The sequence below is a fragment of the Helianthus annuus genome, chromosome 9, assembly GCF_002127325.2.
Source record: "Helianthus annuus cultivar XRQ/B chromosome 9, HanXRQr2.0-SUNRISE, whole genome shotgun sequence".
In the NCBI taxonomy this organism is placed as follows: domain Eukaryota; kingdom Viridiplantae; phylum Streptophyta; class Magnoliopsida; order Asterales; family Asteraceae; genus Helianthus; species Helianthus annuus.
The window spans coordinates 55,379,753-55,404,856 of NC_035441.2; the positions used below are offsets into that span (position 1 = coordinate 55,379,753).

Genomic DNA, 25,104 nt, shown 5'->3' on the forward strand with positions numbered 1-25,104 from the left:
TTATAGTATTAATAGTAGTTAACTTATGAGGGGGTCAAAGAGTCTGGATCCCCGCCATCCAATACCTATGGGCATTGAAGGAGATCCTACTAAATTTGACCCAGGTCCCTTGCAGGACCTCTAAACGCTGAACAAGGGCAAGACCCTTACCAAACCGTTCCCTTAACCCCCGACCAGGTAGCCAACATACCTCCATATAGACCGTGGAGATATGAATGGTGAAAATCTTTTATTTTATATAGACAGTAAAATAATGCCAAGACACCACGGACAAACGATAAGGAAAGATCACCTTCAACATAAGCAACTAGTTATTAAAGTCATTAATACAAAACCAAATAAAAAGTGCAAAAGATTAAAAATAAAAAGTATTATACTAAACACTTGTCTTCACCAAGTGATGTAAGAGACTTAGGCAAACATGGCCTTGATTGTCAAGAACTCTTACTTTCAATCTTGGATCCCGAGACGACTCACACACTCTACGATGGACAATGGATGATGGTGGTGGATGATGGTATTAAGGTGGTGGTGGGTGGTGGATGAAGTGTGAGAGATGTGGTGTGCCAAGGGATGAGTTGAAATGAAACCAAGCACTCCTATTTATAGGCTGAACAGAAGGCTGGGCACGGCCCCGTGTCCGCTGGACACGCCCCCGTGCCCGTCTGACACACTCTCTCTTCATTAATTGTAATTCGCAATTACAATTAATGCGCCTGCTGTACTTTCGCCACGCCCCCATGCTCACTGGACACGGCCCCGTGGTGGGCAATGGAAGCTTCTATAGGTTTGTCTTTTCTGCTGCTTCTTGGGCACGGCCCCGTGCTGGCTGAGCACGGGGCGTGTTCAGTCTTCTGACTTCTCTTCTTTGCTTGGGAGGATGCCGTTGAGGGGTCGGGCAATCCACTTTTGTTCCTTTTCTTGTATTTATGTTAGAATTAGCTGTCTTTTTGCTTCTTTTTTGAATTTGAGCTCATTTCATCCTGAAAATACAAAAGGAAGACAAAAACACTCTTTTTCCAACATTAGTACTCAAAACGGGTTAGTTTTATACCTTATTTGATGTAATTTATATGTTGCATTTTACACACATCATGTCTAGTCAAGTTCCCATGCTGATCAGTTTTTAACCTGTAAACCCACTTACAATCAATAACATTAGAATTTGGAACCGGAGGAACTAACGACCATGTTCCGTTTCTGTGTAGTGCATGCAACTCAGCTGTCATGGCTTAACGCCACTCCACGGATTCGTTGGCAATAGTAAAGGAAGTCGGTTCAGAAGGAACGGTAGCGGTGGTGGCGATATTGGCTGAAGGGTCAAAAAATTTTCGGGGTTTAGGATATGGCCGAAGGTGAGGAGATCGGTAACGGGGCATGGTTGGTTGCGAAGGAGAGGAAGTAGGTTGGGTGGTTTTTGTCTGAGGAATAGGGGCGGTTTGGACAGGTTCGGAAATAGGAGGGGTGGGTAGCGATGGTTCGGTTGTAGGAATGGATGGGTTATCGAAAATGGTTAATGGCGGATCAGGAATTGTAGAAAAGGAAGTAGCGGCTGTGGAGGATGAGGGAGGGTCGATGGAGGGTTCAGTAAGGGAGGGAAAAACATGCTCGTTAAATCGGACATGGCGAGCAATGTAGATTCGGTGAGTAGTTTGATCAAGGCATTGATATCCATGGTGAGACGGGCTATAACTGAGAAATATACAAGGAGGAGAACGAAACAATTTTTGTTGGTTATATGGACGTAAATAAGGAAAACAGAGACATCCAAATACTCGAAGAAATGAGCAATCGGGAGGACGTTGGAAAACAAGTTGATATGGGGATTTGTTTGAGGAAAGACGAGAAGGTAGACGATTGATGAGGTAGACGGCGGTTTGAAAAGCGAATAACCAAAAAGTTTGAGGTAGTTTGGATTGGGCTAGTAAGGTGAGACCGGTTTCCACGACGTGGCGGTGGCGACGCTCGACAATGCCATTCTGTTCACTCGTATGAGGACACGAGCGACGATGTAAAATACCATGGGATGTAAAAAAACTGAGTAAGGTTCCGAAACTCGCCACCCCAATCAGTTTGAACACTTTTTAGTTTGGTGTTAAATTGGCGTTCAACTAGGCAAACGAAATTTGTAAAGGTGTTAAAGACGTCGGATTTTTGCATGAGCGGGAAATATCACATATAGCGGGTATGATGGTCAACACATAACAAAAAATAACGATAACCGTCAAAGGACGTGGTAGTATGGCCCCAAACATCACAATAAACCAAATCAAGTATGTTTTTACTACGAAAAGATGAAATAGGCAAAGTAAGTTTGGACATTTTTCCCAATTGACAAGAAGTACACAAAGATGAACAAAGTTTGCCAGAAACAGGTAAAGAAAATGTTTTAACAATATGTTGAAAAACTCGAAAGTAAGGATGCCCAAGTCGTTGATGCCACATAGTAGATGGAGCTCGAAAAGCAGTGAATGCCATCTTGGAAACCGGTTGAAAAGAAGGTAGGCGAATGGTGTAGAGACCCTGGTCACTGGGGCCCGTGAGGAGGATAGCCCCGGTAGCCTCGTCCTTTACAACAAAAAAAGAAGTGTGAAATTCAAAGAAAACGTTATTATCTTTGCAAAATTTGTGAACAGAAAGTAGGTTACGTTGTAGGCCCAGGACATGAAGTATGTGGTTAAGTTGTAAGTTTTTGTTTGAGGTAAAAAAGGATTTTGAACCGACATGAAGAATTAGAAGAGAGTTACCGTTACCAACATAGGGGGAGTCATTACCGTAATAGACGTCTGAGTTGTCCATACTAGGAAGATCAGGAGTACCATGGGAATTAGCGCCTGTATCCGATGTCCAAGTAGTATATGGGCCCGCCTCAGAGTTAGCATAATTCGCTTGAGGTGATCCACGAGAAGAGCCCGTGTGATTCGGGCGTTGTGAGGGAATATGACCAATAACGCACTTATTGCAATGACCGTAAATCATATTTTGAGTGGACGCCCAAGCAAATTGGCTAGAGCCTTGTGAACCACCACGGCCACGGCCCCCGTGAGAAAACGCACAGCCCCGACCATATCCACGGGTCGGTCTTGAAGAAGCAGACTGATTAGCATAGTTTGCCTGACGAGCCGATGGTGATGCCGACGGTTGAGTTGTGGAAGCAAGTTGGTTTGCCAAAAGTTGAAGGTTGGTAATCTGCTGCTGAATCGAAGCCAAATCGGGGACCTAGGAAGTGGTAACATTGAAGACTTGTGGAGAGGCCGATGATGAAGAAACAGTGGACCGAGTGATATATTCATGATCACCAATCAGACTGTGAAGCTCATTAAATTGAACCGGTGGGGAGCGGGCAAGAAGGTTTCTTTTCAAACCATGGTATTCCTCACGTAAACCGGCTATAGTAAGCATGACGAGATCTTTGTCTTTGACGGGTTCACCAATATTTGCAAGAGCCGTTGCATATTCTTGAGCACGGCTGAGATAATCGATACCTTTTTCACCATCTTTCATTGAAATCTTTAAAAGCTGCGTTTTTAGTGTGAACTCATGAGATGAATTCGAAGGAGCATATGCACGTGCTAGACTTAACCACACTTCCCAAGCCGTGTCTCCTTGGATGTGTTGAAACGAAGACTCGGAAACAGTGGATATAATGATCATGCGGACGTGTGCATCATTAGCAATCCGGTTTGTAAAATTAGGATTTGTAGTAGTAGCATCACCAGTTGTAATTTTCTCTTCCGGGCAAGATAACGTGTTGTCAACATAACAATATAATCCATTGGCCTTTAAAAATGGTTCCATCATGGCTTTCCAGTAGCCATAATTGTTTGGTGCAAGATTGAATGCAAACTTGTGGGAATTATGGGATGTACGTTCTTGAATGCTGAAAGCAGTAATCGTTGTCATGATGAGTAAGAATAGTGATTTTTGATACCTGAGGTAGGCAAGATGCAGGTCAATTGTTCGTCAGATGAATGCAGGTGTTGATTGTTCGCCGATGTTAATTGTTCGTAGGTGTGGATTGTTCGTAGGTGAGGATTGTTCGTAGGTGGAAGTTGATTGGTGAAAGCAGATGAATCAAGAACATGACCTAATTTCAGCCGTATGCTCCTCTAGCCGTATATATTCTCTGTATGTGTCTGATGTTGATGATGTATATCTTCTGCCGTTAAAACTCCCCAAAATAATATGCCACCTCTCTTTTAATAATCTGTCTACTCCTTTGTTGCTTTCGAAAACAATTTAATAGGGATTCCTTTTTTTTTCTTCACGTGTTGTTGTCTAGAGTATTAGGAATTCCCTTTTTGATGGTTGGTTGAAGCTGATTTCAGGTTGATCGCCGACGGCGATCGTTTAGGGTTTACAAGTTGATAGGCTCTGATACCATATCAACTCATAATTTCATTCATGATTCAATATTGATTACAAAGAGGTTTATATATATATTCTACTAGTTACAATTAAATATTTGGCTTAACATGGTTTCATATTCTCGGTTGTTTTTTAGAATCATGACATATGTCGACCAATCACTTTCCTGTAGGAGAGCATCAATCAGTTTGTCAACTAATTCATCCCGTTCCTTCTCGATACCAAACCTTCTTAGCTCAACAATCAGATGACAATATCTCTCGATGAGTTGTTTTAAAGTTTCACCTTTAAGACAGTTGAAAATATCAAACTCCTTCTTGAGTAATGCTTTCTTACTTTTCAACATTTCTTTCCCGCCCTCATACTTGTTTTTCAAAGCAATCCAGATCGAATGTGCGGTTCCGGAATGTTGTAACAAAGTAAAAATATCATCTTTTATCGATTATTGGAAATAGTTCACCATTTTCTTTTCTCGGACAAACGTATCCTTTTCATGCTTATTTAACTGCAATTACGTTTTCTTTGTTCCATTTTCATTCAATGGTTCAGTATATTCTTCAAGAATCGAGAACCAACATTCTATCGAATTAGCTTGGACCAAGTTACAGAATCTTTCACCCCACCCGTTATATTCATCCATACTCATTAATTTAGGAGGCTTAACATTTGTGCCGAGTTCGTTGTTAAGATTCAAGCTTTGCGCCATTGTCGTTGATGATGTTGCAAAAGCGTTATAGAATTCAGTATCCATCTTCGTCAAAATCTCGATCTTCGTGCAAACGTACCTGAAAAACAGTCAAACTGGTTAAACTATTGCTTCGTGCGAAGTAAACTGGAACGAACGGGTTCACTCGTGCGAGTGGACTTTTTCAATTAAACTGAAATTTTGGTCTCTTCGCGTGAAGGAAATAGCTCTCTTCGTGCGAGTGTAGGTTCTTTCGCGTGATTGGATTCAGTTGCACGAACTCAAGTTACGTATTTTTGCATATTATTACAAATTTTTTGATGATTCTCATTGTATTTTGGCCTAATTTTTCAAGGGTTTATCATTAACCAATTTCGCACAGTATGTGAAAATTTAGATCAAATTGTCTATGAATTCGTTCAGAAAATGATCAAAAAGAAGAATGAGTAGAAGTGAGATGTGTAGAAAGTCTTCAAATTGCTGAAATCTTGTGTTGATAGTTGCTGAAATCGGCCTCCAAGCTCTGATACCACTTGTTAGGACCGTTTTGCTCTCGTAAATGCTCCGGCCGACTCAAATTAGCTCTCCATATTGTGCGGATTCCAATTGGAAAGATGACAAACACAATATATCATTCATAATCACTAGTTTCATTGGTAAAGTTTGATTACAAAAACAAGAAACCAATTTGGCAGAGCTTCGCTACTTAAGTGCCAAAAGTTACAAATGGTTGCACTCACTCACCTATTTATAGGGAAAACCCTTCGTGCGAAGAGACTTGGCTCCCTTCGTGCGAAGGACTCCTTCATACGAGGGGCTTATACAATACAATTCCAACACTTCGACACACTAATTTATACAAATAAACATGACACGATACGTTGACATAGGCTGCAGAAATTATGCATTCACAGAAACTATTCAGAATTTTTGAAATAAAAAAATAGTAGCGGTGGTATGGTATGGTATGGTAATAGAAAAGCTAATCTGCTATGCTTTGGTAAAGTTAAAATTGTTATTAACGGTGATGTTTATAGATTGCCATTTAGATAAACATGGATAGCTTAAGATTAACTATTTTTTGAATTTTGAAATCCCAGTATGCATTTTGATAATAGATTATGAAATTAGAGTCCTAAATGCAAAGGTGGATATGTTCTCCGATTGATCCAACCCGTGAATGAACAAAGTTGGGGCCATGAGAACCTAATTATTTTTACATCATTTACCCGTGTATTACATAGATTTAAAGATAGAAATCATGTAACTTTACAATGTCTGCACAAATTTACATAAGTGAATTATTTGTATACATACATCAATTTACATAACTTAGGTATTCTTTTTCGTTTATCGGGAGGAAATGAAAGTAGGCGATCATTTACTTTCTGTACAACTTCGTTCATAGCAAGTAAGGCTCTTTTATGAAAATATTCAGATTTTTTGAAATATTGAAGAATAATAACGGTGGTATGGTTGTTAATAGAAAAGGTAATATGTTATGATTTGGTAAAGTTAAAATTGTTATTAGCAGTGATGTTTATAGATTGTCATTTAGATGAACATGGATAGCTTTAGATTAAGTATTTTTTTTCTTTTGAATTTTGGAATCCCGATATGCGTTTTGATAATAGATCCCGAAATTAGAGTCCTAAATGCAAAGGTGGAGATGTTCTCCGATTGATCGAACCCATGAATGAATAAAATTGGGGACATGAGAACCTAATTATCTTTACATAATTTAAATATCGAAGTTGTTGAATTTAATTTAGAATTTAAATTGTTTATCATCTATAGTATAAAAGATAAGTTTTTTAAATATGTAGTCAGTTATGATTTTAAGTTTAAAAAATGTGTTTGATTCATTCTAAAAATAAAACACTCATACAGATATTAGTATAGTAGTAAAGACATAATAATTTATAAATATTGTAATATCAACAATGTACAACATAAATAAATAATCCATAGGTTATCAACTAAAAGGGTTTATGAGTATATATAACATATGATACAATTGGCTAAAAATAGAAAATAATAATCGGATAATTGCTTAAATAACAAACAAATATTTTTGATATGATATAACAACGATAATAATATTAGATATTCATAATATTATTATAAATAAATTAATATAATTCATAACGCATCTTCAACAAGAAAAATGCATTACGGTTATTATTTATAATATTAGATACCCATCAGAATTATTGAGAACTAATTAGTATGTTAGTTATATTTAACTAATATTATTATTAAATTAAAGGAGAAAATGTCATGTGCCATCTTTTGGAATCCTTTATTTGAATTAGATTAAATTCACAAATCACACATAATCAATCTCATGCAAACACTTAATCCACCAAACATGCTACTTGCCATACTATGAGTCTGTTTGGTATGGGGTAATGGAACGGACGGGGAAATGGAATGGACAAGGTAATGGAATGGATGAGTTAATGGAATTAATCATTACCATTCCATGTCTTGTTTGGTTACCATGTGAGAATGGAATGAACCATTACCTTTTGTTGTTTGATATGCGAGAAAAGACGAAGGAACAAAATCCGATAGCGATGGTCAATGATGGGCGGCGATGGTGGGTGGTGATAGGTGGCAGTTGTAGCGGCGGCGGTGGTGGTGGGTGGAGACGGCGACGGGTGGTGACAGCGGTGGTAGTGGTGGGTGGCGGCGGTGGTCAGAGGTGGTAGCGGTGGCAACGGTGGTGGCAGGTGGTAGCGGTGGTAGTGGTGGGTGGTGGTAGTTGATAGCGATGGCGGAGGGGGGTGGCGACGGCGGCGGTGATCGGAGGTGGCGGCAGCAATGGTGGCGGTGATGATCGAAGGTGGGTGGTGGCGGTGATCGGAGGTGGCAATGGCGATGGTGGATGGAGGCGACAGCGGTGGCGGGGATGGATCTGGGTGGAGACAACGACGGTGGCGGGTGACGGCGGTGGCGGGTTGCGGCGAAGGTGGGTGACGGCGGCGGTTGACAGTGATGGTGGGTTGTGGCAACAGTGGTAGGTTGTGGTGTTGTTAATGAAGGGTGAAGAGGGAATGGAATGGAAAAAAAACAGGGGGAATGGATGGAATGATTCTGAGGGAATGGAATGCATTTTGGAATGGGCGATTCCATTCCATCGACCAACCAAACACTCTTTTGTTCATTCCCTCTCAATGGTTCATTCCATTCCACCTCTCATTCCTACGTACCAAACGCTACCTATAGGTTTATACAGGCTAGAATACTTTCATGTAAACTATTTGTCACTAACTTCGCAAGCCTTCCTTAACATGTATAGCGCTATAGGAGTAGCACATCGCCCGTTTTGGGGTCATTGTTAAGTATTCAATCATAACGGTCTTGTTCACTTCAGTGACGAGATTACGCTAGTGGACAATTTGGTTTGACATATAGTTTTTGCATGCTAGTGTGATATGTAGCTTAGTGAACAAATTGTCATGTTGGAATTGAGATTTTTACACGTATGTTATGTAAATTAAACTTGTATGCTCACCGACCTTTTTTTATGTTGACATATACTTAATGCATGTTAAAGGAAATTGATGATGAAATCTCGAAAAATCTACTTAGGATGAACTAGACACATACCCAAATTTTGTTCATGTAATCTTTTGCTTGTTTGGTTATATTAGATTTAAATGTTGTATTTCCTTTCGAAATAATGTGCTCTTGAAATTATGAATGAAATGAAATTCGTTTACTAAATTACTGTCATTTTAGTTCGTTATGATGTTTTGAACAATCTTGTTCGTCTCACTCCGATGTTTCTACCATCGATTGGGGTGTGACAACAATATTTATCGGTTATAAATTATAACTCCTTATAATTATCAGTTGTGTTAGTAGAAAACCTCAATAGAAACTTACTATTGCTAAATAGTAATCAAGTGTTGTTAATGCTATAATTACTACTACTCGTAGTTACTATTTAACTAAGCTACTACTGTTGCAGCTACTACTACTCAGTAATCACTTACGACTTTTGACCAATTTGCCATTGCTCGGTAGTTACTTACTACTACAACTATATGCCACTACTAGAACAAATTGTCACTAATGACCCAACAACTTACTATTAATAATCAGTTACTACTAAAGATCATTTTTCATGCAACTTTTTACCATCCATGTAAATGCGTAACAACTTTCAATCAACGCGACCTTCGCAAGGATCTCAGACCCTCGGACCTCGCTAGAGGTGTTTCCCTTTGGCCCACTTCAAGGCATTGTCCCGAACACTTCTAGGCAACCTTATGTTAATGTGTGAGTTATATACACGTGTGTGCCATCTCATTTTTGTATTTAGGCTTAGGCAACCTTATTGGGCCTTGTAATTTGTGTTGGTAAAATCCAGTTTGTGAATAATTTTAGTTTTTGTACCTTATGGTATTAATGAGAAAACCTAAACTTAATCCATTTATCTCTCTCGCTCCCCCTCTCTCTTATACATGAAACTATATCAGAAATATATATATATATATATATATATATATATATATATATTTAAGTTACCTCTTTACTATAACTTTGTAGAAATCAATATAGTGTAATTACTTTAAAAATAATCTTGTAGAAATTACATAAACTATAACTAACTATAACTAAGTTGAGCAAACCCGATTTAATCATGTCGACGGACAACCCTCTTGACTCATTAATCTTGTTTATTATGTTTTTTAACTTGACCCGTTCGAGATCAAACACAACCCACATTAGCTCATTAACTTGTAAATGAGTCAAAATTGTCAAAAATCCGAGTTGATCCCTGTTCTTAAGTTATGCGTGGCCATAGCAACCAGGCGTTCCATTTTGACATCATTTTACGGCATTCTAGTGGTACCTGGAAACGAACAATAATCAACGTAATCGAGTCTTTTCTATATAATAAATAAGTCACACTCACTCTAGTTTTGAGAGAATGTGAAGAAATACAAACTTGATGAATAATTCTCCCTCATACATATTCCTCTCCGATCTCAAAGAGATTCAATAAACTAATGAGTAAAATACAATATGAAAATTATTCATATAATCTATTAAAAATGATGTAACTAGCCTGCGGCCCTGACCGAGGTTTTATGCTCTGAATACGAGGTTGTGACATGTTTTGTCACATGGGTACGGGCAGTCTATTTTTTTGACAGCTGAACGCTCAAAATACCAGTCTCCAACCGCCAATGCAATCGGCTGTACAAAAGTTAGTTAGCATTTCCAGTCATTTCAAAGGGCTGTTGTTTATGTAATAAAAAAAGTGTGTGTGTATATATATATATATATATAGTAATTGATAATACCTTGTTTCCGAGAAGAGGGGAATTATCAGCAAACCATGTATCCTGCCTTTCTGATTGGCAATGAGCAAAACATGAATTTATGAACAATCCGTTCTGTCTCGACATTGAGAATCTTTTGACCGAATTCAGCATCTGGTTTCTAAATCCTGCTCAAAGCGGAGGAAAAGTGCATTAGTGAATTGATTGGATTTTGGTTTTATGCTAAATTTGGGTGGGATTTTCGACCCGTTTGCTTATCAATAGGTATCCAACGAGTTAACCACGTAAAAATCTTAGATAGATAGAAAACGGGTCAACAAGTCAAAAGTTGCCCAAACTGACTTTTTAATGTATAAAACCTTCTAAATTTTATTCAAAAAAACAAGATTATCGTTGAAACAATATAACTTTTGTGATTATATTTGATTATATATATTTGTATAAATGAAAAGAAAATTGAACAAAATTTGTTCAATTTTTGGATCAACCGAACCTATTTCAAAGAGCACCATAAATTTACACGTTCAATGATGCGGACAATAAAGAAAAAAATTGGCATTACCTTGAAGGAAATTTAATTGTGAAGGTGAACAACTTGCAGGGTTCTTTTGACACGCCTTCCAAGTCCCGCGACGATCAGCCGTTGGTGGAGCTAAACTGGCGATGATCTGAGAGATTTCAAAGTGTATTAAAACGCTTTCAACCTTCGTATTTGTTTAATCTAAAAAACTAGATTATTGTTGTAATAAATAGTATTTACCTGCCAGGAATCATAGGCTGTATTTAGGAGGAACATAGGCGTTCTGAGATTCGAGATAATATTTTGCGGGAAAAAGCACTGAAAACGGAGAACAAGGAAACTTTAGAATAAAAAAACATCATCGAGATGATACTTTTTTTTGTTAATTGTGAGAACCCGTTACACGAAAACTCACGGACCCCACCAATACCCTGCTAACCAATGGGATCAGGTAAAACGTAGCTTGCGCTAGGTAGGCGACCTCAGGGGGATGCAAGAGGGACTCAACACTTACCACTGCCCCCCCCCCCCTGAAGGTTATCAAGATGATACCTTTCACTTAGATAATTAGATTTAACTCAAATTGAGAACGAATACTTACGGAAGTTGGATCGAGGTGGTTGGTGCACGTTCTTGGCAAGTTTTTACCAGACCCCTGTACAAATAATTTAACGAAAATTCAGAATCAGGTCGCGTACTCGTGTCCCATGTCTTAATACATTTATATCAAGATTATGAATACCTGTAATGTAACAACACCATTATACATGTTTCTTAGTGTGTGTCCACCAGCTACATCGCGCCTAAAAGGTTTAAGATGTAAATATGTTAATTATAATTGAAAAATTAGTAACATTATTACAATGGTACATAGTTGTTAATAGCAAATAGCGACAAGTGACCTATATGCTACATAGCGAATAGCGATACACTAGAAAAAGAATTTTGAAAATTTTTATATGTATATTATATCAAAATACCTTGGTATATATGCTATTTTACATGTATATTTTATAAAAACCTATAAATCCAGATATTTATAGCTATATCTAATTGCTATTTACATAAAAAAAACAAAAAAAAAATAAATAACTGTCACTATTCACGCTATTGGTCGCTATGACCCAAATAGCTACACTTGGTCGCTTCGCTACATAGCGCGTTATAGCCGCTATTGACCACTATGCAATGGTAATCTACTAATCTAAACCATTGTATAAACGATTAAGAGGCTTTATGCATCTAAAATAGAGTTTGGGCAACTTTCAACTGTTTGACCCGTTCCCAATTTAGATGAAGTTTCACTATTTGACGTGTTGGACCATTCATAAGTAGAAGTAACGAGACTTACGCATCCATGAACATTCCAGCGTCAGCTAAACACTTGACTCTAGTTCTTCTTGAGAAAAAACCTCGGAACTCGTCACAGTGTAAAATAGAGGCAAGGCCACCCGCAGAGCATCCGGAAAGAAGTGCCTGAACATATGTATTTTAGTACAAGTGTTTGACACTTTGACGGGAAGTCAAAATATAAAATACTCTTTGATAATCACGTATAACAATTGTAATCGACAAATAGGTAAGTTTGCGTGAAACAAGTTTAATAACGAGAAATGGTTTATAAGAGTACCTGGTTAGCATACCGCATTCCTTTTGACATCAACTCTTCGATGGCCGCCAACCATATTTTTTGTCCTCTAAATTGCAATCCATGAACCTAGCAAGACGATATCACATCAATATTCATATGGTTTTTAAGAGATTATCTTAGTTATAGTAGTAGGCCCCTCTTTCGCACTGTTAAATCGTTTATAGCAGTTCTCAACATGTTATTGCCTTACTGGTTCTTAAATGAACGCGCCTCTCTACAAGGGCGTAGCTTTGTGGGGGCGGCCGACCCCCCGAACTTTTCGTTCAGTAGTGAAGAGTATGTAGTGTTCATATAGAAATTTTTAGGTATATGGTATATACGTTTTCGACCCGTTGGTCGGAAATCTCAAGCTTTGCCACTGCCTCTATATATAGAGGGGATCGGAGAAGAAAACAATTGTTGACGAAATACAATTTAACTAAACGTAAAGCGTATCTACCTTATCTTCGGAATCCCCGGTGAAAGATGCACCGTCACAATAACGAATCTTCACCCGATTCCAATTGAAAAAATCTATAGCCAAATAGTTCATGTTAATTAATGCATAATCACATTGCAGATAAGATAACATATCGATTGGTTTTAGAGGAAACCTGGATTTTCTTGAGCCTTATTGCTCAGAATCCCTGTAAACGCCAACTGTTTTTCAAAATAGTTCGAAGATCCACGTCTTGTTGTCTTGCGATAAACGCAAGTTCTAATGCTGTTACACCATCCTCCACCCTGTAACATGAGTAATGACACACATATCGTTATGGTTATTGGGATCGAATAGAATTGAGATCAAGATCACTACAAAATGACTTGTAAATAATAATAATAATAATAATCTTACGGATGTCACAAACCTCCAAATGAACGATCCAACTGTTTGCACCCGAACCGTATCCACGGTGTAAATGATACCCGGGTAATGTTCCATCCAAGCATACTGTAAAAGTAAACAGTTACTACAAATGTTTACAAAAGTCAAAGTTTGACTTTTTGAATGTGAGACTTCTACTCGATTAGCATAAAACTGACGGCACCTTGTAGATGGATTGGAACCCACAAAAGCATTAATTTACAAACATTTTGGAATTGTAAACCACAAGTCAAGAAACAAGAGTCAATTTGAAATCTAAACATGACTGGTTTGAACAGTCAAATGCTTAAAACACACTCAAAACACATTTCAATTTTAAAAAATCCGAGAAATATGGACCAAAATCGAGAACACCCAAATCAAGAAACAAGAGCCAATTTAGAATCTCAACATGACTGTTTTGAATATTTAAATTCAAATGCTTAAAACACACACAAACTCGATTCGAAGTTTATAATATACTATACAAGTAATTAGTAAACAATAAAATTTAGACAATAGAAGTAAACAATTACTATTAAGTTGAATTTTGACTTTTTGAATGTGAGATTTCTACTTGATTTACATAAAAATTATGTAATTAGTAGCACATTGTAGATAGATTGGATTCCACAAAACCATTAAATTACAAAAAAAAAAAAAAAAATACAAATTGTTAAGCACATGTCAAGAACAATAGTCAATTTGGAATCTAAACAGGACTGATTTGAACATTAAAAATCAAATGCTTGAAACACACACAAAATATTTCTATTTTATAAATCATAATTACTAAAATTGTTCACCAAAATTACCAACACCCAAATCAATCTGGTAATCAACCACAAACAGGACATTCTCTAAAAGTAAACAATTACTAAAAAAAATCAAAATTTGACCTTTTTTGAATGTAAAATTTCTACTTGATTAACATAAAACTGGCAAAACATGTAGAAGATGTAAAACACAAGTCAAGAAACATGACAGATTTAAACAAATAAAATCAAAAAGTTAGAACACACATTCCAATTCTATAAACAACAATCACTACAAATACACACACAAAATCAAAAAAACACCAATACCCACCTGCTAATCACCTACAAACACAACCAAGATTAAATCTTTATCCAGATCCCATCAAAACCCAAATCACAAATGCAGATCCAAATCAAGAAAACCAACCAAATAACTAAAAACAGAAAACCCACCTGCACCTTTTGCAGCAGCTCCACGAATCAAAGTAAGACCCACATAAAGTGGATTATAATAACCAGCAGCAGACTGATTAAAATTAGAATAATTTTCTACAAATGACAACATTTTTGTTGAATTTGTATCAAAAAATTCATACCCATTTGCACATTTGCCCAACACAGTGAATCCAATCAAGAAAAATATGAAAAAACAATTAAAAATCATGTTTTTCATGGTTTTTCTTGAATCTTGACCTGCAATTTGTGAAAAAAGATTTGATATTTATAACATTTGTGTGATCTTTGAGCTTGTGATTAAGCAAAGAGATCTGTAATAAATTTACAGGCAGGATGTGCGTGAATCGTGATTTAGTGTGTTTAATTCACCTCAGTATTTATTTAAGTTTTTCAAGATTTAATTATAACAAAAACATATGCAAATGCGAACGCAAATTAGATTTTGGGTTGTCATGGGCCCACATGTTGTAGCTTTCCCATAAAAGATTTATTTATCATTTAACTCGCATTCAAGGTGATAAGTGTTTTGATTTATTAGGTAATTTAATTAATTATAAAGGTTGCATAGTTAATTATAATTTTAACTAGCGGTTTTCCACCGCGCTACGCGGCGGAAATTCAGTTGGTTTCAGTTCTGTTTGTTTCAGTAACGGCACAAGCTATAACAGCTTAAATAAAGCTCTGATATGCCCAAACGGACATTCACACGTGTTTTATATCCATTGAAAACCATAAAAAAGAATATCGGTCCGATACTACCAACATCAGTACCGATTGTTCGGTTGAAATTGGTTCGGTTAGTCACGTATCAATATTAATGTAGTTAACAATACAAAAAATACGTTTTTTTAATATTGTTATCGGCACATATATAGTTTTAAGATATAAAAATTAATTACTATTCATTATTGGTGTCTGTTCGATTTGGTACAATAGCGGCACGGTATCCATGTTGAACAAAAGAAAAATTATCGCAGTGTTGGAAAAAAAATTAACATAATTATGGAGTTAGATTTGTATATTATTATAAAATTAATGGGCGCAAATTATTCAAAGAATCAAATTAATTAATGAGTAATATATATCATTATTAAAAATTAACGTACGCAAATTATTAAATGAATCAAATTAATTAATGAGTAATATATTATTAATAAGTTTAACAAAACACTTAAATTGTTTATGGTCAATTCAAATTCATTTAGATAAATAACTTAAAAAGAATACTTTAACATCAAATTAAAAAGAAAACTATCATATAGATAAACAATTAAAAAGAATACTTTAAAAATAAAATTAAAAAGAATATTTCAAAAATCTTATCACCATTCATCGTAAATTCAAATTCATATAAATAGTAGGTTTTCCCTCGCGCTATACGGCGGTAACTCAGTTATTATCAGTTCGGTTGGGTTCGTTTCAATACGGACACTCGCTATAGTAACTGAAAAAGAAAACTAAAGAAATAAAGTCGCGATATGCTCAAAAGGATATCGACACATCTTTTATATCAATCAAAAACCTTAAGAACGAATACTGGGTTCTAATATTGCCGATATCGGTACCGATGTTATTTGGTCGAAATCGATTAGATGCGTCACATATCGAGACTCATATAGTTTACAATAAAAAATACATTTTTAATATTGTTATCGACACTCGTATAATATGCAATACAAAAAAATATGTTGTTTTGAATACAAAAAAAAGTAAATACTATACATCATTGGTTCCGGTTCTATTTGGTATGATAGCGGCACGATATACATTTTCATTAAAAAGTGTATCACAATGTTTAAAGAGTATAGTTACATAGTTAGATTAGAAAAACTAACATCAGCAAGGTATTAAAAAATAAACTAAATGATAAACAATCTTTTATTAAAAAACTCAAAAAGAAAATTTTTAAAAAATTGAAAACACTATTCTATCGTCAATTTAAATTAAAATGTATAATAATAAAAAAACAAATTATAAAATTAACGTGCGCAAATTATTCAAAGAATCAAATTAATTAATGAGTAATGTATATTATTATTAAAAATTAACGCACGCAAATTATTAAAAGAATCAAATTAATTAATGAGTAATATATTATTAATAAGTTTAACAGAATACTTAAATTGTTTATCGTCAATTCAAATTCATATAGGTAAATAACTAAAAAAAATACTTTAACATCAAATTAAAAAGAAAACTTTCATATAGATAAATAATTAAAAAGAATACTTTAAAAATAAAATTTGCATTTCTCTTGAGAGATGCATGTTCGACTCCCACTTGGTGCAGAGTGAGGCATTGGTGGGCAATGATAGGAGACCCAGGGAAACCTAGGTTGGATCCTTGAGCCAAACGGGTTTTACCGGTAATTTCACCGTCGTGCCTACGGGCGGGTGGGTTACCGGGTTTTCCCCGGAATTGGTGGTGGACTCGGGTTACTCTCGGAGTACTCCGTTTGTCCAGTGGGTGCCCCGAGAGTGCTCGGGATTGAGTTTGTTGGCCGTTCAAAAAAAGAATATTTCAAAAATCTTATCACTATTCATCGTAAATTCAAATTCATAAAATAAAAAAAAAACAACATTAAAAAAAGAAAAACACTATTCATCGCCTCTTTGTTTTCATATGTATAATGTATAATGTATAATTGCGGTTTAGTTATAATTAATTATAGTTTTAATTGTGGTTTAGTTATAAATAAGTCCTTGGGTTTAAAATACTGAAATGACTAACTTTTAACTCGCGAATAAACGATGCTAATCTTAAGACCATGCGTAGTAGTTTGATAAATAATGTCCTCACCCTGGGGCGTTTTCTGCCATGTGGCAGTCCAGTTAGCATGGGGGCATTATTGGGCGTTTATGTAAAAGTGGCGTAGTGGAATAATGCCCAATAACGCCCCATCCAATCATTACACAATTATTTATTTCTTTTAAATTAAAAACTTAAGATACTTCATTAAATAAAAAAATTACAATACTAGAAATAAAAAAAATAAAAACCGACTAAGCTTAAAAAAACGGAAATAAAAAAAGAGATAAACTTAAAAAAAAAAAGATGATGATCTAAAGTCCGTATTTTTCCCAAAGTTTTTGGCGGTGCATTTATGCAACGATCAACGCGTCGCCTTGGAGGTGGTCAATCGGTTTGGACAAAAACTCTATGTCCATTTCCGTTTGCCTCGCCGCTTGCATCTCGTAAAACTTTTTATTTTCGGCGACTCGTTCTTTCATAGTCTCCCAACGTTTGTGGTCGAGGTCTCGAATGTCTTGGAGACGACGGTTCATCTCCTCGAAATCTTCCTTCAACTCGAGATCGGAAGACGACTCCATCGGTTTTTTCCCGGTTCGCTTATACTTTCTTCTACCGGTCGGTCAGGTCAACTCTTCAACTTCCTCGTCATCGTCCATAACAACATTTAAATCGACGTTGCGGGCATCCGATGTTGGTGTTTCAGGGTCAACGGAGGATGACGTTTTCGACCGTTTAGCTTTACGTCTACTATTAGACGTCATGGTCGGTACGCCAGCCCACTTTGGACTTTTTCTTAGTAGCTCCCAACATTTATAGTACGTGAAAACGCCTTTTGTTTTCTCGAACTCTTCCATAGCCCTCGTTAAAACACCGATGTCACCTTCTCTGCTCGGCCGATTACCGTAGCATCGTTGATAAACTTCTTGGAATGCGTGACACTTGTTGTTGATGTCGGTCCATTTGCTAGAGATGGAATCCTTGTCACGATGTTCACCTTTTCCCCACGTGCTATAAAAAAGCTCACGAATCCTATTCCAAAATTCAGGACCGGTTTGAAAGTTTGCTACAAAAGGTAAAAAAAATAAGTTGTATGTTAAAAAAAATAATCGACGTGTAAAAAAAATAAGTAAAAAAAATAACACTTACCCACATCGGGGTCCTCCGAAACATTGACCCACGACCGAACCAACGTGTATTCCTCGTCCTTCGTCCAAATAATGTAAGTATGCTTACGACGAGGTTGGTTCGGGTCCTTCTTTTTATGTGACCTTTTACCGCATTTGGATGTCTCTCGTTCCGGTTCTGGTTGCGTCTCCTACACGATATCCACCTCGGGTTCGGGTTGTTGTTGGGATGGTTGCGAGGCGCCGGGTTGGGTAAAGCCGTAAGTGTGTGGCATGTAAGGAGTAGAGCCGCTCAAGTAAGCCGCGTACGATAACATGTTCGGGTCCATGTCTTGAAGGTTAAAGTTTTGTTGTAGTTGGGTGGTATTCGGTTTCCCGGGTCTTGACGGAACACCAAAAAGGGGTCGGAATGGATTCATGGTTGAGTTTATAAAAGTTGGAGATTGGGTTGAGAGAAAGGTTGATAGAAAGTGGGTTATTTTTATAAAAAGTTGGAGAAATGTGGAGTATTTACAGATTAAAATGGGAATTAAAAAAAATAAAAAAATAATTGAATATGACCGTTTGGAAACGGTCAACTCTAAAAAATGGTGCAAGTTTAGCGTGTTTTAAATCACGCGGGCCAGGGATTTTTCGAAAAACACGTCCAAACACGCCCAGGGGCGGTCGAGGGGCGAAATAGGGCGTGATTGGGGCTAAATTTTGAAAAAAAAAACACGCTCGTTATGGGTGGTCAAATAGCTTATATGCCACTAAATTATAGCGGTGTTTACGCTCCGTTCGTAACAATTTTTTATCTAAAAGCTACACCAAAACATTACTAATAGTTTGATTTTCGTTTGTTTTTGCAGTTTAGGCTTTGTTAGGTCTTTATATAATAGCATAATGCATTTTTTAACGGCAAATTTGGGTTACTGACGAACCACCCGATCATATTCATCTATACTAGGCATAATGCTTATACACCAATTCAAAAGGAAACCCAATAAATATGGAAAAAAAAACCCCCTTGTGGGAATCAAACCCATAAACTATTGGTCTCAAAGCCTTATCTCACCCCTAATATGCCACTAGACTATAAAGCCATGGGCATAAGTGTTTTGATTTATTAGGTAATTTAATTAAGAGTTAAATGCCATTTTAGTCCATGTGGTTTGAGCCATTTTGCGAGTTTAGTCCAAAGGTTTATTTTTCGCATGTGAGTCCAAAAAAGTTTCACTGTTGCTATTTTAGTCCACTAGTTTAACTTGATCTATTTCTTTGTGTTAACGAGAAGGGTAATTCGGTCATTTTGTATGACCGAATAGCCATTTTAGTTAACAGAATTACATATAAAATGACCAAATTGACCTTCTCGTTAACAAAAAAAATGGATGAAGTTAACCCACTAGACTAAAATGGCAACGGTGAAACCATTTTGAACCCACAGACGAAAAATGAAACCTTTGGAATAAACTGACAAAATGGCCCAAACCACAGGAACTAAAAAAACATTTAACTCTTTAATTAAATTACCTAATAAATCAAAACACTTATCGCCCATGGCTTTATAGTCTAGTGGCATATTAGGGGTGAGATAAGGCTTTGGGACCAATAGGTTATGGGTTTGATTCCCACAAGGGGTTTTTTTTTTCATATTTATTGGGTTTCCTTTTGAATTGGTGTATAAGCATTATGCCTAGTGTAGATGAATATGATCGGGTGGTTCGTCAGTGACCCAAATTTGCCGTTAAAAAATGTATTATGCTATTATATAAAGACCTAACAAAGCCTAAACTGCAAAAACAAACCAAAATCAAACTATTAGTAACGTTTTGGTGTAGCTTTTAGATAAAAAATTGTTACGAACGGAGCGTAAAGACCGCTATAATTTAGTGGCATATAAGCTATTTGACCACTCATAACGGGCGTGTTTTTTTTTCAAAATTTAGCCCCAATCACGCCCCATGGATAGTTAATTATAGTTTTAACTAGTTTTTTTTACGTCGCGCGTTACGGTGAAACCGAGCAAATGATAATGTAAAACAAACGTGACTTGAAAATAAAACATGTTGTTTAGAAAGCCAGAGCATTAGAACGGCTTAGTTTATCATTGTACCGTTTTATGATACAAAATAAATAATTTATTTTGAGTACAACTTCGTTTTTAACAAAACTTATAAGGAATATCGAGGGAAAAAATCAAACATGGCTACCTGCTTAAGTTTTTAGAATAAAGTTATACACGTAAGTTATTAAAAAAGTATCAAATTGTTTGGTAAATTAATATATATTCTAAAAAAGGAAAAAAAATATTAAAAAATGGTAAAGAAAATATATGGTTTAAAAAAGAAAAAAAGTTAAAATATGTTATTAAAAGTAAATATAATAAGAAACTATTATAATATATGAAATAAAAATAATAATTAAAAGCTATATATTATTTTAAAAATAATGTTACTATTCATCGTCCTTCGCTAACTATATATATATATAATATAATATAATTGCGGTTTAGTTATAACTAATTATAGTTTTAATTTCGGTTTAGTTATAAATAAGTCCTTGGGTTTAAAATACTGAAATGACTTTGGGGCTGTTGGAAACTTCTGAATGGTTCGGTGCTGAACCAGTAAAAGGTCTGAATCATTAAGTGGTGAACCTGTAAGAGGTCTGAACCATTAAGAGCCAGTATAATGCTTAACCGTTCAGAGGTAAATGTCTGACTAATTTAGATTAGAGGTCTTAACCATTTAGACTCTGTATAATGCTTAACCATTCAGAGGCAAATGTCTAAACTATTCAGACATTTGCTCGCGAAACAAACAGTCTGAATTATTAAGTGCTGAACCAGTAAGAGAGTAAGAGATCTCAACCATTAAGAGCTTTGTTAAGAGGTAAACAAACAGCCTCTTACTTTTAACTCGCGAATAAACGATGTTAGTGTTAATAGCTTATATGCCACTAAATTATAGCGGTGTTTACGCTCTGTTTGTAACGATTTTGTTATCGAAAAGCTACACCAAAACGTTACTAATAGTTTGATTTTGGTTTGTTTTCGCAATTTAGGCTCTGTTAGGTCTTTATATAATAACATAATACATTTTATAACGGCAAATTTGGGTCACTGACGGACCACTAGAGTATCATCGTGCCACCAGCGGAACTACCCGATCATATCCATCTCCACTAGGCATAATGCATATACACCAATTCAGGAGGAAACCCAACAAATATGAGAAAAACCCCTTTGTGGAAATCGAACTCATAACATATTGATCCTAAAACCTTATATCACTCCAAAATGTCACTAGGCTATAAAACCATATAATATAATAGCATAATACAAAAATAAGATTCTCCAAAGAACCAACAAACCAATAATCATAAATTTGGTATTCGTGTTATACAATCCTCAAAATAATGAACATGTAAATCATGTTTTTAAGTATCCGTGGGATTCTGTTTTTCTTAGAATGCTCAAAATATAGAGTAAATTACAAAAAATGTCCTTTATGTTTTCATCGGATTGCAAATCATGTCCTTTGTCTTCAAAAATTACAAATAACGTACTTTATGTTTACAAATCCTTACATGTTACGTCCTTACCCTAACCCAGTTAAATTTTATTGTTAAATTTGGAAGTACAAGGGTATTTTGGTCTTTTTACCCATTTATTTAAAAGCATTTTAATAAATAAAAGAAACTTAAATCTGAAATATATATTATACACATTTTCTCTATCTACTCTCTCTCTCTCTCTCTCTCTCTTATGAGGTTTCCACTTTCTGGACATACACCATCTCCATTCCCTAACACAAAAACATCATCACACCAAATCACAACCCCATCTACAATATTCAATCTTTGGGTGTCAGAGGTTTATGTAACAGAGGAAAAGGTGAATTCATTAGACCAAATCACAACCCCATCTGACCAGATCTGGTTCAGATCTTGGTTGATAGTCAGAGGGCGATGGGTGATGGTTAACAAGAGCAGACCTTGTAACGGAGATACGATGGTTAGTTCAGATCTTATAATGGAGAAGAATGTGAGTTCAGATCTTTTCGGAAGTATAGGTGCGGTGTGACGATGATAGAGGGTGGTGGGTGGTGGTTCACAAGAACAGTTGGTGGAGGCGGTGCTTCACTGTAGACGAACACTAGTTAAGGAGATATGGCAGGTGGTCGTTGGCCAAATCTAGGGTTCCGATGAGGGATTTTCAGATTTGGGTTGCGGTGTTGGCTGTTGATGGGTGTCGTGGTTGCGGTGGTGGTTAAGGTGTTGGTTGCGTGGTGGTGGATATTGATGAGATAGATGGTATATCATGAAATTAACTGATTTTTTCAATTTCTAAAGATGAATGCATCTTACAAATTTTCATAATGTTTGTTAGTGTTTCCTAGATTTAGAGTGAGAGAGAGAGTGGAGGTGAAAGGCTTTTATGGATTTAGAGAGAGAGAGATGGGCATTTCTTGTCACATCCCCAAAATACCACATGCGGAAACACCGCAAGACGTGTGACGTACCAGTATCTAGCCACCAATCACATTGAACTATAATAAATATTTAAGTAAAACATTTCATTCATTTCGCAATATAATTCCAATACATAAGTTAAAACCAAAGTAAACGTTCAGCGGAAGCATTTTGTAAATCATTAATCATCTCTTCAAAACAAGCGTTCACAACCAATGAAACGTGTATCCAAAAGTCTCGACCATGACCACTCCAGCACTCCCAGATAGCAAGTTCCAACCATAAATCTAATGACCAGCAAGCATGCAGACAAGTGTGTCAGACGACGCTGGTGAGTTCAAAGTTTGTTAACGTGTTTACATACCAGTTACCAGATTAAAACGTTTCACAGATTAGATGTTGTTAATCACACGCTTACCGCCGATAGCTCCAGATTATTTGCCCTAAACCCCAATGCCTCTATCAAAGCAATGGTCAAGATGGGGGGGTCATTAGTTCACTCCCGACCTCTTCGGTGCGGTGTGAGGGTGACAAACCTAAATAGCGCTATTAACTAATACCCCGTTGCTTCTTCGGCAACAATCGGTAGGAGGGACTTGAGTGATAGATATACGTGTATTAACCAACAACCCAGGTTTAACATTCCAGTCAAACCCATTACCCGACATTCCTCCCTGGAACGTTTACCAGATGTCCCACCCCGGGACGCATGCTTGGAAAAAGAGCAGTGAACTCACCTTAGATGTGCTCGGTATGTTACGTTACATTACCCGTTTCCAGTTAGCCAACCAAACCCTATCGTAGTTACCAAAGACAGTCAGTTTCGTAAATACATAGATCACATACTCGCTGCACACATTTCACTAGTAATATACCAGCAATGCACATAACATGATACTATTCATAACAGTTAATTATGCACCTCTCAGTTCATGATCAACCCATAGCAAGTAACCGATTCACATACACCTAAATCACATAATTAACATCTTACATTCCATGCACATGATCTCATGATAACTTTAGTCATTCAGTACACGTACCGGTTCATAAAAAAGCTTCACAATTTCAATTGACATCATGGTATGGCACATCATAAAGTTAGTCACATGTTATAGTTACACTAACTGTTTGATATAGTTTTCATACAAGACACAGCCCATCTAAGTTCGGCCCAAATGAGTTACAAGACATGGTTCCCTTTGTGCGATCCATACTTATTCATGGGTCAGTAACCAGTGAATGATTTTTGGGAGGTGCAGCCCAATACAATTAGCCCGCTGATCAAGTAGCAGCCCAAAAATAATAAACTATTTTAAGTGTGCGGCCCAAATGAGTTTACCCAAAACTGAATATGAATTAATTGGATCAAGATAATGGCCGACATAGTAGTTATAATCACAATGAGCCTCACACCTGATGTCATGAATTGACATGATAAAGGAACAAATCACTTGACAATAAACGCAATCTGGTGATTCTTATAATCGTGGCCGACAGACTATATTCAAAATATTATCATATTAGGCCGCTTGATGTATATCAGTATTGGTCCGAGAGAAAAGTTATTAAAAGCTGTTAACCAATTTTACTTAAACGTCCAACAAGTCTGTGAACTATCCTCTGGGCGGCGAAACTTCAACCGACGAAACACTGAGGTGTTTCGTTGACATGAAAGGGGGCGAAATACTAAGGTGTTTCGTCGATGTGAAGGATGACGAATCACTAAGGTGTTTTGTCGATAAGAGTGTTTCGCCGAGGAAGGAGTTTCGTCGCATACATAATAGTTACACTATTCCCTTAATGCACAGAGTTTCAGTCATCACCTAATCATTAACCCTAATCATAATCTCAATCAATCGGTTCCATTTATCCATTATATACACATTATCACAGAAGGACATTACAATTAACATAACAATTAACATCATCATAGTTCGAACGAGATCAACTACATTATACCACACATAAAACTGTTTCTATACACCCTTATCATCAAATCATGTTTTACAGAGCATATATATACACTTTTTGTTAATCAAAATCACACATAACCAGATCAACAATTAAGAATTAACATAAACATGAATGTACTAACCAAGAGTTCGACCGAATAGGATGATGCCTCGATGGGGGGGGGGGGTGTCTACTGCCGTCACTTGTCTAGAGGGGTGTAGGGTTTGCAACCA

At 36.5% G+C, this 25,104-nt stretch overlaps 1 protein-coding gene across 1 annotated transcript; it reads right to left on the reverse strand.

Annotated features, from left to right (window-relative positions):
- Positions 1 to 9,943: 9,943 nt before the first annotated feature.
- On the reverse strand, positions 9,944 to 14,964 carry LOC110877942 (pectin acetylesterase 12). Its single transcript, XM_022126173.2, has 12 exons — positions 14,580 to 14,964; positions 13,373 to 13,455; positions 13,118 to 13,247; positions 12,964 to 13,037; positions 12,504 to 12,590; positions 12,225 to 12,349; positions 11,616 to 11,676; positions 11,475 to 11,528; positions 11,114 to 11,191; positions 10,916 to 11,021; positions 10,375 to 10,520; positions 9,944 to 10,267 (listed from the first exon to the last, which is right to left on the reverse strand). Exons 1-12 carry the CDS (start codon positions 14,797 to 14,799, stop codon positions 10,157 to 10,159), a joined length of 1,275 nt encoding a protein of 424 aa, XP_021981865.1. The 5' UTR covers positions 14,800 to 14,964; the 3' UTR covers positions 9,944 to 10,156.
- Between the last annotated feature and the right edge of the window lie 10,140 nt (positions 14,965 to 25,104).